Here is a 15,032-nt window from a genome sequence, read left to right on the forward strand (position 1 = left end):
CATGTGCATCTATGTGTGGATGTGTCTGTGCATGTCTGCATGTCAGCGTGTCTGTATGCCTGTCTGTGTGTCCATGTGTCTGTGTGTCCATGTGTCTGTGTGTGCGCGCTCCGGGGCCAGCCCCGTGCGTGCGCTCCGCGCCTGCCCCAGCAGCCGGAGCTGATAATTGTGGTTGTTACTCTGAGCCTGTTAATCCTCCCAATCCCTTTACCTCCTGCTCGCAGGGGATTACAAATTAATAAAAGCAGCTTAGGGGCAGGAGCCTCCAAACACACATATGGTCCTGCAGGACAGCAGCACGGGGACTTTCGCCCGCCCGTGGGGGTGGCCCCAGCACTGGGATCCCAAGGGGGCTCACCTCCTGGCACCCACATTGGCCCCACACCACTATGAAGCGCCCCCAGGTACCAGGCTGCTGTCCTGCTTGCTCCAGGTCCTGCAGTGTGGGGCTGTGGAGGCTGACATCTGGGTCAGGACTGTCCTCTTCAGTGATACATCTGGGTCAGGACTGTCCTCTTCAGTGATTCATCTGTCCAGGGGACAGGTCCCAGCCTGGGGGACAGCTCAAACCTGTACAGTTGGGAAACAATGTAGGCAGGCCATCTGAAGACCACGATCTGAGGTCCCTGACTGCAGTACCTAGAAATGCCAGGCTGGATGGACCACAGCTGGGGTATTGATAGAGCTCTGGCTGACCATCACCAGTACCAGAAGTCATCCCCAGATGCTGTGGCAAGTTCTGCTGTGTATCACTAACAGTGGCTGCAGTGGGACAGCTTGACCCTCCCCAGGGTCCTGAACAGCTTTGGGAGGGGGTGGGGGGCAGGTATGGACCTCCATGGTCTCTTTCAAGCTTGATGCACTTCGTAACAAGTCACTTGTCCCACCTCCTCCCTGGCACCGTGGACAGCAGCAGAAGTGGTGGAAAGGTTCAGAAGCACCCAGTGGAGGTCAGCACCAGCCTAGGCAAATAAGATGTCCAGGTTTAAGGGAAAGAAAGGTTTGTTTGTGTGTAGAGAGATAATGTGCATATCACTGGGTGGCAAGGGACAATCTTCCCCACTGACAGTTTACAAACTTAAGGGCTAACAGAGGGAGAAAAAGCAGTGGAGTAAAAGTTTCCCTGCTGCTGGTGCTCCCTAGACTTAACCCTCTACAGTAAATGGCCAATCTGCTTTGAAAGCTGCACATCAGCAATGCCTGCAGCACAGCTGAACTAAGAAAGAACTTGAAAACACCAAGTGACAAAAGCCCAAAGACACCACTCTGCCCAAATAGTTGCAATTTATTTTAAGACAAGCACATTAGTTTACAATTTAGTACAAAACAGTCACTCTTCTTTCCTGGAGAGGTATGAGACTGAGTGCAAACCAAAGCAAGCAAACCAGAACAGACTGGGAAATGTCAAGTCACTGAATGAAAATAAATTAAAACATTGAAGCTCCTGAAGTGGTGCAGTCACTATTTTCACACCTCATAAGCGATGCACAGGCCCAAGGACACCTTGGGACCTCTTGTGAGGACGGTTCCATCCAGTTCTGAGCAGGAACAACAGGATGGATAATGGATACACTCCTGGAAAGCAAAGATCAGGAATTCTGAGGAACAACTTCCATTAGGTTTCTTCAGCACTTATAGCTCTTCTTCCTCTCCTGGCACATTCCACCTGTTGTATTCTACACAGATTTAAGAACATCTGAAGAGCAAAGCAGGCTTCGTGAATTACACAGGGCCACAAAAATCCCTCTTGGAAACCACAGCCCCCAGCCCACAGCTGAAGGAGGCACTGCAGGAACTTCTGTGGTGCAACACAACGCACAGAGAAAGCTTCCAAGAGTAAGGAGGCAGCTTTTAAAAGGAAACTCGTGGTGTAGCTCACCCATCAACAGTGCACCAGGGCAAAGCAGCATCACACACTCCCCAGCAGGTGGAATGCATCTTTGCAGGCAGAGTGCACACAGTGATGTCACTTGTCATTATGAAGACAGAAAAGAAGAACAGGCAAACCAACTGAACTCCAAGTCATGAAAACTTTCCCAGATGAGGTCACTACCAGCACTGAAGGGTAAGCCTTGGCCACTTAGCTGGCAGCAGGGTTAGAGCACCATGGATAATCAACATCCTCACCTCCTGCTTTTACACTCTCAAGAAACAAAATTGAGGGCTGGGATTGGTTAATTTTGTCATTCCTAGCAGGCTCACAGCAACAGAAAAGTTCATGCTGTATACACTGCATTCCAGATCCCCATTTGCTGCTGTTTCAATGGCAAAAAATCATCCCCACAAACCTCCAAAGGTCTCCAGGCTTGGTAGAGTTTTGAACCACAACAGCAATGACTGACTGCAACTTCAAAACGTGCAACAATACTGGCAGCAGGCAACTGAAGTCCCACAGAAAGTGGCCAGACCCAGCACTTATCATGCTGTGCTTTGGGTTTTTGGTGTTTGGGTTTTCTGAGGAGCTCAGTGTCCCTTCTGCTTGCCTGGTATCAGCATCTCCACAGATGAGGTCACTTTAAAGTTCCCTGATTTTCAGAACTAGAACTGTAAGTTCTGGGCTTGCCTCTTAACTCTCCTCCTCCTGGGCCCTCCCACTGGGTTCCAGCACAAAGCCAGTGGCACTGACAGGCCAGCTTGGACCTCTCTCCACCACTGGTTCTCCATTACTTGCAAGTTACTTGAAAGTTGTTTTAATATTCAAGCCCTGGTGCTACAAAGATAAATACAGAGACTTACAAATACCTAAACAGACCTTGTGCAAGTACCCTTGAAGAGTGAGGGTCCTTCAGAAGCACAAAATTGATGTCATAGATTTAATGTTCAAATCAAAATAGAGGTTTCCTGTTGGATCACAGGCAGCAGCAGCTGCCCATAGGTGCTACTGGCAGCTCTTAGCTCCATGGGGCAGCACATGGCAGAAGGCTGGAACTGGCTCCAGCTTCATGGAGAACGCAAAGTTCTCACAGCGGAGCAAGAGGCCACTGTGTGTGTACAGAAGTGAAGGTGGTCCTGAACAGGCACCAAATCTCCCCCTCTTCATGGACACCTGACTGACAATGTCATGTGAAGGGTTTTCTCCTCTGACACGTTTACAACCACCACACAAGGTTATTCCTTTGTGTGTGTGTGATTATGAGAAACTTAAGGAACGAGGGAGAGTAAAATCTTTGAGGCTCAGTTTTGTTACTCCAAGTGGAAGCTCCAGAAACTTGTGTCAGGAGTTCTGTGAACAAACAGGATTGGATTAGGAAAAAATATCCCCATGGAGTTTGTTGTGCTTTTAGACCACTCTTGCTGCTAGGCTTTGAACTTTTTATGCAAGGGCTTGGGGATGGAAATCAGAGGAGGAGACACTAATGGTATCAATATAATGAATGGGCCAGGGACTATTTATTCCTTCTCACCTACCAGGAGAGCTAGTGAACACACAATTAAATTACAAGTTGCAAATGTAGAATTGAAAGGAAAAGCCTTTTTATATAACATAATTAATCCGTAGAACTCACTGCCACAAGAAAACATTGAGGCCAAAACCTATTAGGATTAACTAAAGATTAGGTAATGGATAACTAGAACATGCTCAATTACATTGGATAGGATTATAAACTTCACTATCCAGGACGTGAATTATCTCCCCCAGCAAGCATCAGAATGGAACTCTTATTCCAAAGAGTAATTTTGTAACTGTTTTCATGCCTGCTTCCAATTGCTGCCAGCCAGGACCCCAGAGAGATCCATAAAGGCAATGGTCATGTTCCCAATGGTGCCACATCCCAGAAGAGCAGCTCTTGGACTCAGCCAGCAGTTAAACCCTTCTTGACCCAAAGAGAAGAGCACTCCAGCAGGAGGGCAGGAGAAACAGGCTGTTCTCCCCAGGACTGCACAGACAACTCCACAGCAAGCAGGTGATGCTCCCTGTGAGCTCAGAACAGGAAAGGCCAAGTGAAGTGTCTACTCCACCTCACAAGAAGACAATTACTGCACTGTAATCATCATAAGAAAAACATCGTTGTCGTAGTATCGTATTGGGATCATCACAAGGAATTTGGTACTTCCAGAGCTGTCCATTTCTTCTGGCACACTGCAAATCTCACTGTCCTTCACTAAACACAGCTTCCTTTTACTAGAGCTCATCAGAGTTGGCTTCCATCTGGATAACAGTAATTACTCAGCTACTTTTCTGGTTGATGACCAAGTGAGGCAAGTTATCTAATGCATCCAATAGTGAAGCAAGGAGAGCACCGGGCCCCAGACTGTCCTTGCTCACATTTAAACCTTACTAAACTGGATGACAGCACCATCAGTCAGGATCAGGGTGCTTATGACATGAGAGAGATGCTTAGAGACACAAACTGCCCCCAAACTCTCCTCCTAGTAGAGACATACCCCTCCTGGTGCTTACATTCTCTTGCTGGAACACACAAGAGAATGGAAGACTTATTTGAACACCTAATGCTTTCTCCTTTATATATGCAGTGTGAATAATATTTCAGAAAGTCAGAGAGGTTTGGAGTTGATTTAATCAGAATAGAATTCTTATTTTCTGGGGGGGTGGAAAGGCAAAAAAAAGAAGAAAAAACAACATCAGAAATCTTGCTTCTCCAAATGGAAGCAGCCAAGGTAACAGCAGAAACCGTTCAGTGCTCTGGGAGGTAAAAAAACCTCAGCTCTGGAGAAATTAAAAACCAAAACCTGAAGTACCCAGACCAATATCCAATTTCCCTCTCAACCAGGCACAGCTGATTGCATAATGCAATGTTTACTCTGAAAATGAGTAAAGGATGGAGGTGGCAAGGGATGGAAAAAGTCTTAGCTGAAAGACGCAATGCTTCCTTCAGGGGCCACTGTAGGACAGCTCTGTGTGCCTCAGTCAGAGGAGGGTTCTTATAGGGAGCTCCACGCATCAAGCTAGAACACTTGTGAAATGACTTGGGGGGGGAAGGGTTTTGAAACAAGGAATACTGCATATAAAATCCCTGATCATAAATATTAAAGCTGTAGCTGGTACTGAACAGCCACGGGCAATGGAAACTTGGTTCAAAGCTCTACACAGACGAGCGATAGTTCTTCACCTTCCACCGCTTCGACCTCACACGGAAAAAGAAGTACATGATCATTAAAAACAAGGAGGATGCAACATAGAGGATGACACACAGACTCATGTCTAGGTTGGAAAAGCCAATCCCTAAGAAGAACACAGCCTGCTTGGTCTCTTTAAGGCTGGCTGATCCAGCTGCGCCTTTACCACTATCTCTGACAGGTCCAGGATTTGCTATTAGCTTCTCTAATGCCTTCGATCCTGCATTGAGTGTGTTCCCTTTATCCTGGATCTTGTTTTCTCTGCTGCCACTTGGTTTCTTCTGTAGGCTTTTGTCTTTCCCCTCCCTTGTGTCTCCCTGGTCTGTTTCACTGGAGTCAGTCTGGCTTTCTGTGTATTTATACAGAATATTGTCACTGCTGTAGTGATGCTTCACGAACTGTAGGACCTGGGCTTCATTCCAGCTGTGCAATCCTTTAATTTCTTCATGACATGCAGGACAAATGTCTGGAGTTGGCCACTGAACTTTGGGAAATTTGGGATCTTCAGTCAAATCACCTAATTGGGAGGAGGGGGGAAAGAGAATAATAGAAAACAAAGAAACAAAATATCAGCAGAGAATGACCTGGGCAAGCTGAACGTCAGACACTGCACTGTAAACCTGAGAGGGTATTTCTCACCTAGAAATAGTGAGGCTGGCAAAACCAGCCAACAGCACCATAATGTTTGTATTAAACTGAAGACAATCATGAACAAATTTGGGTATTCCTAATAACCTTTGTATTAAACTGAAGACAATCATGAACAAACCTGGGTATTCCTAAGCTTCCTTATGGATCTATCAATGATGTTGTTAAGTATTGCTTCCCCTTTCAACAGGCCAAGCACCAATCACAATTGTTTTCCTTTTCCCTCAGCATTCCCACTCTAATACAAGAAGGTAACTACAGGTTGTGTGTTCAGAAGGCAGGAAAGCACCATCTGGGCCTTTCAGGGGTTAAGGTGAGTGATGGTTCAGAACAAACTGCTCTTTCTCTCTCAATACTCTCTAATCCCAAAGCCTGGTTTGCTGCGAGCACTTTCAAGGCGAAAGACTCGCAGATATTTTCATGCTGCTGCATTGTGAGCTGTTCCATCCTAAGTCTGCTTCTTCCCAGCTTGCACTATTACTACAGCAAATGAGTTTCAGTACTTCAAAAGCCTTTCTGCTATTTAAGGTGTATTTTCCAGCTTGCTTTTTGGCATTTAAACATATGAGGCTGCCTTGAACCACACCAAATTTTAACCTTTCAGTTGCTCACAGCTCTGGCCACCTCGCTGCCTGATGGCAAAAGGCTGAGCACCGTAGCCAGTGCTGCATTTGGCTCTAAAAAACAGCCCCCCCCCCCCCCCCCCCCCATTTTAAAATGTGGATGAAGATCAGCTGAGGAACAAAAAAAAATGATACCTGATTTATTCAGTTGGTTGTTACTAGGACACTGATGCTTAAAATACTTCAGAAATAAGTACAGATTCTTACTGTAGTGTTATTATCCTTTCCAAAGGCAGGAAACTTCCCCAGGATTTTGAGCAAAACATTGCTGAGGGATTCAAAGGGTGCTTCAAAAACATTTGCCTCCTTGATATTTACAGGGCAGCAAGCCTGCATTTCAGCTGTCTTAAACAAAGACCACTCAGAATCAATTTCTTTCAGTAGAGAAAGTAGAAACAAAAGGTCTGGTGGCAAGATTACACCCAGAAAGCTCTGCTGCACTTCATGTTTTCCTGCCAAAGGGAAGGCCACGCTAAATTCTGCACATTCTAAAGCAACAGGAAAGAATTAAATGGAGCAGATCTCATGCCCCACACTTGGAGGCTGTGCCATGGCATTTGCACTGACCAGTCAAACACCATTTCTCACTGGAGGTACATCTATTACCAGCAATACACAGGCAGCTTTTAAGGATTAAAATAAGTCACTGTCCCAAGGAGAAATTTTAGCCAACTTAAAAAGCATAATTTAACATTATTATTTATTCCAGTGTGTTTAGACTTCTTACTAAAAGGGCATTTTAGCTGGCTGTTGCATCATCTAAATCAATATCCCTGTGAGATTTCCAATAACTTAATGTTCTAAATAAGTGTATTGCTCCACTACTTAGCAACTCCAAGCCAACAGCAGTTACCTTTCCCTGGCTTCAACCTGGCAGTAATAACAAACATGAGAGGATGTTTTTATTTAATACCTCATCATTTACTTTTCCCTCCCCTCCTTGGAGGAAGGAGACTAACTGGTTACACTCACAACAGTATTTAATACTTCACAGATCTTGGGAATTCAGCAGAACCAGAATATAAACACAATATAGCATATTTAAATGGTAACTAATGCTACATTACACAGATCCATAACAGCAGACAGGGATTAAGTGCAAAAGAGAAACCAATTTTCTTTAGTGCTTTAGTTACTTGATATCCCCATAACAGAAGGGATTAAATACAACCAGTATTTTAAGGGTCCTTTCAGTCTAACTGAGAACACAGCAATCGAGTGGGAACAAGATTTTCTTCATGCAGTCATTTTATTTTACTCAGTTGCTGATCTGCCAATAGTTCAGGCTCTTTTATCCTGAGGTAAGTCTCCTGTTCAATTATCATCATTTTCCTCCAGAACAAAATGAAGGCAGGTTTTAACCGAATTGGGTTTTATCCACCGCTAAGTAGCTGAACTGTACCTGCTCCTTTCTGAAAAGGCTTTGATTTGTACTCCAGAAAGATTGTCCTAGCAAGGAATAGGTGAGCTCTCCAAAGAAACACTATCTTTGAGGATGATTTTTCCTTCTCTGTCACGATAGAGAACGAGTGCCCAGGTGGCAAAGAAGGCCAAGGGCATCCTGGCCTGGATCAGGAACAGTGTGGCCAGCAGGAGCAGGGAGGTCATTCTGCCCTGTACTCAGCACTGCTTAGGCCACACCTTGAGTCCTGTGTCCAGTTCTGGGACCCTCAGTTTAGGAAAGATGTTGAGTTGCTTGAAGGTGTCCAGTGAAGGGCAACAAAGCTGGGGAGGGGTTTGGAGCACAGCCCTGTGAGGAGAGGCTGAGGGAGCTGGGGTTGCTTAGCCTGGAGAAGAGGAGGCTCAGAGGAGACCTTATTGCTCTCTACAACTACCTGAAGGGAGGTTGTAGCCAGGTGGGGGTTGGTCTCTTCTCCCAGGCACCCAGCACCAGAACAAGAGGACACAGTCTCAAGCTGCAGCAGGGGAGGTTCAGGCTGGATGTTAGGAAGAAGTTCTTCATAGAAAGAGAGATTGGCCATTGGAATGTGCTGCCCAGGGAGATGGTGGAGTCACCATCACTGGAAGTGTTTAGGAAGAGACTGGGTGGAGTGTTTGGTGCCATGGTTTAGTTGATTTGATAGTGTTGGATGATAGGTTGGACTCGATGATCTCAAAGGCCTTTTACAATCTGGTCTATTCTATTCTACTCTATTCTAATTCTGTATTTCTCACTCATGCAAACGTTAACGTGCTGCTATTTGGAGTTAGAACCGAGTGAGATCCTCTGGGTTTTGCTCTGTACACAAGTCCCTCCCATAGTACACCAGTGTAAATGTGGAGTTAACCTTCTGAAATCAGTTTAATAGAGGCCTGTCAAGCTGCAACAGCTGTTACTGCTGTTTTAAACTCACATTACGGAGCCTAACTTGCACCCCTCTCTGTTCAGATACAAACCACGCTGTCTAAAATGCCACAGCCTTGTCTTCCAGACACCCACACCTCTGGAGGGTTGCCTGGGCAAGGCCTTCCGTACCTGCAAGCCTGTTATTCACCACGTTGTGCTTCTCCCAGAGCCAGAGAACAGCCTTGTCCAAGGTCTTCACAGAATCCATGGACTCTTTGGCCATTTCCTCAAAATGCTGAGCGCAAGCCTGGCACCCAAAAAAGTGGTGAATGTATCTCCGCATGGTCTGGAGCACTACCTGGGGGTTGTCTTCTAGACCTAGGAAGAGAGAATGACAGAGGCATGGAGAAATGAAGCTTCCACACAGGCACTTCAATGTACATAAAAGTGAGCCATGGGACAAGAGGAAAAGTGGAACAGGAGAAAGGAAGTGTTGCTGCCTTCTTGTTTCACATAGTTTTACCCCTCTGCTTCAGAGGTAAGGAACTAGACACTTGGGTGACTTAAAGATATGCATAGCATGTGTGCCAGCATATAGGACCTACACCTCTGTAAGTCATAAAGGCATCAGAGGGATTAAAAGCTTCACACAGCTTTTTAGAAGAAAAACCCCTCCCCACTAAAATCCATACGTAATTTCATCCCTGGGTAGTTGAGGTGAGACATTTAGAAACCTAATTATTTGGCCATAAATAACAGAGAGCTTAAAGTGATCTGAAACAGTGTGATTCAAAACATACTTCAGACAACCTTTCAAGCAGTATCAGACAACTACAAGGGAATTATTTCAAACACACTAAGTTCAAACAATGCCAGGTGAGTGATGGGGTTACTCACGATGCAATTAGCTACTCACACCAGTGCACACCAACACAGTCTGTACAACTTCCTTCAGAGGTACCCTGAACACCTCATTTAACACACAAATTAAAGGTCAAGTGTTCTTCACAGTGAAACTTCTCCTCTCTCCTTACAGCTGGAGGGGGAACAAACCCAGCTACATGAAAAATCAGACATTAACTATTCTTTTTTTCCAGGAGCCCATTATCAGAGTGCATTTTGAAACCGTTCCAACACGCACAGCCCATGCTGTCTCCACTCCACTCAGTCCTTCTGGAAGTAAGAGACTTGGTCCAACATCTTGGCCAATAACTGAATGACAATTTATCTCACACACTCACCATTCCATTTATGCTCTGGCACTAAACTTACAGTGACCTTGCTACTGAAAAGCAAAGAGTCAAAACCCCTCTGGTCTTTCCCAAGGAGCCTGGGTTGTTCCTCCAGAACTCTGAGGTATTACAGAGTACCAGAATCTCATTACAGTTATTAACTCCATGGCTTTTTTGGCAGGCACTTAATGCACACACTTAACAGCTACTTAGCAACATCTGAACTTTCAAGAATAACTCAGCAATTCCCCCTAAAATAAACCCCAAGCACATTATTCTGTCACATTCACACTCATACAACAAAGATAATGCAGAAGAATCATGATTATTTTATTCAGCAGGAAGCTAAATGGTGATTCTGTGATTCTAAGGGCTGAAGAACTCTGTCCTGGGTCTTTCCTGTGACAGCAGGTAGTCCCTGCATCTCTAAGTGGCTTGAAAACCTGATACAACTCGTTTGAAATCTTAATGGCTTCATCTCTGTCTCACAGGTTTTTTGATTCATGCTTAATTGACCTTGTAAATTATCCCAAAATGTATTTACAAATGTACTATACGTTAGCCTTGTCAAATGAAACACATTTTATGATGCAGATTGATCAAAATTACCTACTCCTGCAGCTCAACTCCTCAACGACGAGTAATTTACAGTGCAGGGTTTGTGGGTTCTGTAGTAAAGGGTTACAGCGCTTCGCTCGCTGTCCTATTCTGGTAGTGAATAACAAACAGTTTGGGGGCCGTACTCCCCCTGCACAGGCATTGTTTGGGGGGAAAAAAATAATCCTCAATTGCTACAGTTGGAAGGGGAAGCTTTAGCCTGGAGTCCCTGACTGCAAAGACTGCAAATAAATTACCACTGGATGCAAAAGGAAAATAACGACAAGGTCTACATAAATCATTGGATTGCTACTAGAGCAGAGGCACAAACAGTTCTTTCTCTCTCTTTTCTTCTTCTATCACTTCTGCTTGCAACTTCTCTCTCTTCTCGTGTCCTTGCCAGGGTATCTCTGTTTTGACTGCTGGGTGAGGTAATGGGAAGGAGGGAGGGAGAGCGGGGAGGAGGTGAATGGGTCCCCTGCATCCGTCCAGGGGCGGGTCTGAGGAATTTCTGTGTTGTTTATAAACTGCAAATAGGTTGTGTATATATATTGTATATTTTGCACATATTCCTTGCATTTCATATTTCTAGATTTTTGTTTGCTTGTAAGCAGAGCTTCATTTGCTTCCATCCCAAACTGACCTAGCCTGGCAATTTTTATTTTGGGGGTAATTTTCTCCAAACTAGTTGGAAGGGGGGGAGGAGGTAATTTCAACCCACCACATCAATGAAACCTGTGCAAAACTGTCACTTGTTATGGACCTAATACATGCAGGAAGACTGTCACAAACATTTTTATGGTGGAAGAGCAACACTGGAATGTGCTGCCCAGGGAGGTGGTGGAGTCACCGTCCCTGAAGGGCTTCAAGAGGGGATTGGACGTGGCACTTGGTGCCATGGTCTAGTCATGAGGTCTGTGGCGACAGGTTGGACTTGATGATCTTTGAGGTTTCTTCCAACCTTGGTGATACTGTGATTATATTCTTAAATGTGGCAGAAGGGGGAAAAAAAAAGAAGTATTTAAAGGCAAAAAGAAACCCTAAAAAGCAAACAATCTCTGCCCAGACATTCAATATCTGTGATTGAAGGGGGGTGCATAAATAAAAGCAACGAGATTAAAGCAGATTAAATTACAAGCATTAAAAGGAAAGGCTGAAAAAAGTAATTTGGGAAAGATGCAAGGAATTTTGGGCAAAACAGTTTTACCATGTGTCCCAAAATAGGTATTGAGAGAAAAAAACCAACCCAACCCAACCCAACCCAGCAAAGACAACAAAAGTAACCACCAGCAAATAACCTCTTTATGGAGATCCAGCAATTCATACACAGATTTAATTAGATCTGCTCTCCTGGGTAATGTCTGCCTCTTGAAAATTCATTTTATGGGGAGGCTTTTCAAATTCAGCAACAGATGAAAAAGAATCCAGAGCATTTTTTTTTGGTACACACCAAGAGATCCTATTACCTAAACCCACGTTTCATATAATTAAGCATGCTCAGGACTAGATTTCCACATTGATTTTGTACATCCCTGGATGTGAGCAGTTCTGTGCAGAGTTCCTTTGGATTCACTTAGGCTGCAGGTTCAAATTTCACTGTTCCAACACTACAAGGTGGCAACCTAGTCTGCTCTGCTCTATTCTGCTCTGCTCTGCTCTATTCTGCTCTGCTCTGCTCTATTCTGCTCTGCTCTGCTCTATTCTGCTCTGCTCTGCTCTATTCTGCTCTGCTCTGCTCTATTCTAAATAGAAGCCAATACAAACCAGCCTACCGAGAAACCCACAGCAAGTCCACACTGCCTGCCAGGCTCTGCATGCAGAGGAAACTACCAAGAAAAATACAGCTGCTTTCCAAAGAAAAACAAACCATTGCAAAATGGCTCATTTTGTTTGTTTTTCTTTTACCAGCCCAGAGATGAATCTTCTATTAACATCTGCCATGTATCATTGTGTAATCCTCCTTTTCTCTTTCCTCCCAAACTACTGCAATTCAGGGTAACCCTAATCTTTAAAGTGGACAAGACCCATAAAACCCTACCTGTGGTGGGAAGGATTAGGGAGTACATCATGCTTTTTAGTAGATGGGATTTAAACAAGCAATAAGGAGAGGAAAACCTCCCAAGACATAATCCGACGGTCTCAGACTGACCCAATTCTTTCGCCATAAGAAGTGATCATCGCGTATCTGTCCCGATTTAAAGCGATGGCTAAAGTGTGCCAAAGAGTTTTCAGGTCCTGCAATGTGGTTTTTTTAACTTCAGACCCACCAGAGCTCATGCCTGAAGCGTGGGAGGAATCAAAGATGCAGTTTTGCAGAGTTCAATATTAAGACTGGGGTTTTTTCCCCCCCCGCATTTCGTTTGACTTTAGCAGCTGGGACAAAAGGAGACATTTAACTGCTGCGTGATCCTGGTGAGCAGCTGAGGCATCATCACCCAGTGCAGAACAGTCCAAGCTCACCAGCACTAAATTAAATGCATCCAATCAACCTCCTGTGGCACGAAGAACAAACCAAACAGGACAAAACAAAAAAAATCAACAACAGGATGGTCAGCTATCCAGAAAAAAAGACAAGAACACCCCCCCAAACCCCAATTATTCCGCAGCACAATCAGGATGAAGAATGGAAAGATTCTCCCTGTGATTGCAAGGAATGCTGGGTTTATGTATCCATAATTGGAAGTTATTAAATGGTAAGGTTTGGGGTGTGTTGGGTTTTTTTTAACATATTACCACAGCAACTGACAAATTGCAAATGTCTAGGTTTTATGATCCATTCACTTGTTGAGAGCTTCACATAGTGCCCAGTGCCAAGGAACAACAGACCTTGCCTGTAAGAATTACTTAAATTCAGGCAAATGTGTCTGCATTGGGTTGATGAGCTCTCAGGATATTGCTTCACTTTAGTGTCTCCTCTGTAGGCACGATTCTTTTCTACAGCTGCATTCCAGCTTTACTTGCTCTCAGGATTTGGGTACAGCAGCAGGGAGAAAATAGGGTCACAAGGACTCCATCCTGCTCTGGCTTAGAACCATGGAACCCCTGAGGTTGGAAGAGACTTTGGAGGGCATTGAGCCCAATGGCTCATCTAAAGCTCACACTCCCACCACTACTGCCTAGCCACTGCCACACTTCTTTCTTGCCCTTGCAGCCACGCCGTGCCTCAGTGCTCAGTCATAACTTCTGCCCACATGGCTGTCAGGAGGTGTGTGGAAGTTTGGATTTCAATGTGGGAGTTTGGATTCCAATGTGGGAGTTTGGATTTCAAGCCCACACATTTACCTGTCTATGCTGGGGAGTGGTGTGGCACAGAGAGAGGGGTGGTCTTGCCCTTCTCAAGCAGGTTGGACTTGATGATCTTTGAGGTCTTTTCCAACCTTATTGATTCTATCTTTCTATCTGCTACCAGTCCATCTTGCAGGATGATATAAGAATATTTCTATTCCTTGGAAAAGACAGTCAAAGGGCTTTCAATGAAAGCTAAACCAAACTCTAGGCAAATTAAGCACTGTTTTGGCAAGAACAAAACCATCTAAAGGCCCAGATTTTACTTCCATTGTTCAAGGAAGATAGATTAGATATTCAACATGTTTCATCACCAGAATATTAACACTCTGCCTCACAAGATGCTGCAAGTTAAAAACCAGCAATTTTACAGAGTGCATGCAAAGCAGTGGATCACTGCCCAGATTAATGGACACTAGCTGAAATAAAACACCCCCAACCCAGTCATAACATTCAGTATTTAAGCACTGTCATTACAGAAGGACTGGCTAATGGTTGCACATCTTTCATAGCTACAGAACTGTGCTGCTAAATCTCATTCTTCTCAAATTAAATTAGAAGCAACCTCAAGCAACCTAAACAATTTTCATCCCTTTTGAGGTACTTCAAAAATTCTCTGATTGGACTGCTCTCCTTTTTTTCTGTTTTATTGCTCCTATCTTTAGGGCCACACACTTTATTTATCACGTTTCTAAGCAAGGATAAGCTGACAGCTTTGCTTTCCAAGCCTTCCTGCTGCAGTAAAGCTATGCTCTGACCTCTGCTGGTACAAAGCTGAAAGCTAAGCCTCGACGCTCTCCCGCAGCAATGTATTAGTTGGGTATTTATACACACAAAAAATGGCTCTCATCTTTTTTTCTATGGCACAGTAGAACTGCTGTGCATATTTTTCTTGTCCCTCAGGTACCTCCCACAGCTGCTATTTACCTGTATTTATCAAAGCTTTTGGTTGCAGAGCAGCTTGAACAGTCAAGGTATGGAACAGCTTCCAAAGGGAGCAGGTATAACCTCTCAGCTCTGGTCTGCTGCCCTGACATCCGACCCACTGGACTTTCTTAGTGAGAAATATCCCAGAAATCTGAAAGAAATCAAGTATTTCAAATACAGGCAGCTCAAAATGCACTACCAAACGTAACAGCAGTCACAGCTGATCCTACCTTGAAATGGTGGTGATCCAAGGACAGAGAGTAGCAAATGACTCTCTCTGCACTTGCGGCTAATGAATTTGTGCTTAAGGCAAAGAAAGTTTAAACTCAATCTTTAAGTCTGAGATATTTTTTG

General features: G+C 44.5%; 1 protein-coding gene across 2 annotated transcripts in view; it reads right to left on the minus strand.

Moving 5' to 3' along the window:
* Positions 1 to 1,265: 1,265 nt before the first annotated feature.
* The window catches only part of QSOX2 (quiescin sulfhydryl oxidase 2), a 30,604-nt gene continuing 16,837 nt past the window's right edge, over positions 1,266 to 15,032 (minus strand). For both annotated transcript variants that reach the window (XM_068155867.1, XM_068155866.1), the window contains exons 10-12: positions 14,679 to 14,829; positions 8,827 to 9,015; positions 1,266 to 5,596 (exon numbers count right to left, since the gene is read on the minus strand). In XM_068155867.1, coding sequence (XP_068011968.1) covers positions 5,046 to 5,596; positions 8,827 to 9,015; positions 14,679 to 14,829 — 891 coding nt within the window. In that variant the 3' untranslated portion in view covers positions 1,266 to 5,045. The remainder of the gene's footprint in view (positions 5,597 to 8,826; positions 9,016 to 14,678; positions 14,830 to 15,032) is intronic.

Source organism: Melanerpes formicivorus, unplaced genomic scaffold, assembly GCF_026170545.1.
Source record: "Melanerpes formicivorus ecotype bairdi unplaced genomic scaffold, bMelFor1.0.p_v2 SCAF_33, whole genome shotgun sequence".
Lineage (NCBI taxonomy): Eukaryota > Metazoa > Chordata > Aves > Piciformes > Picidae > Melanerpes > Melanerpes formicivorus.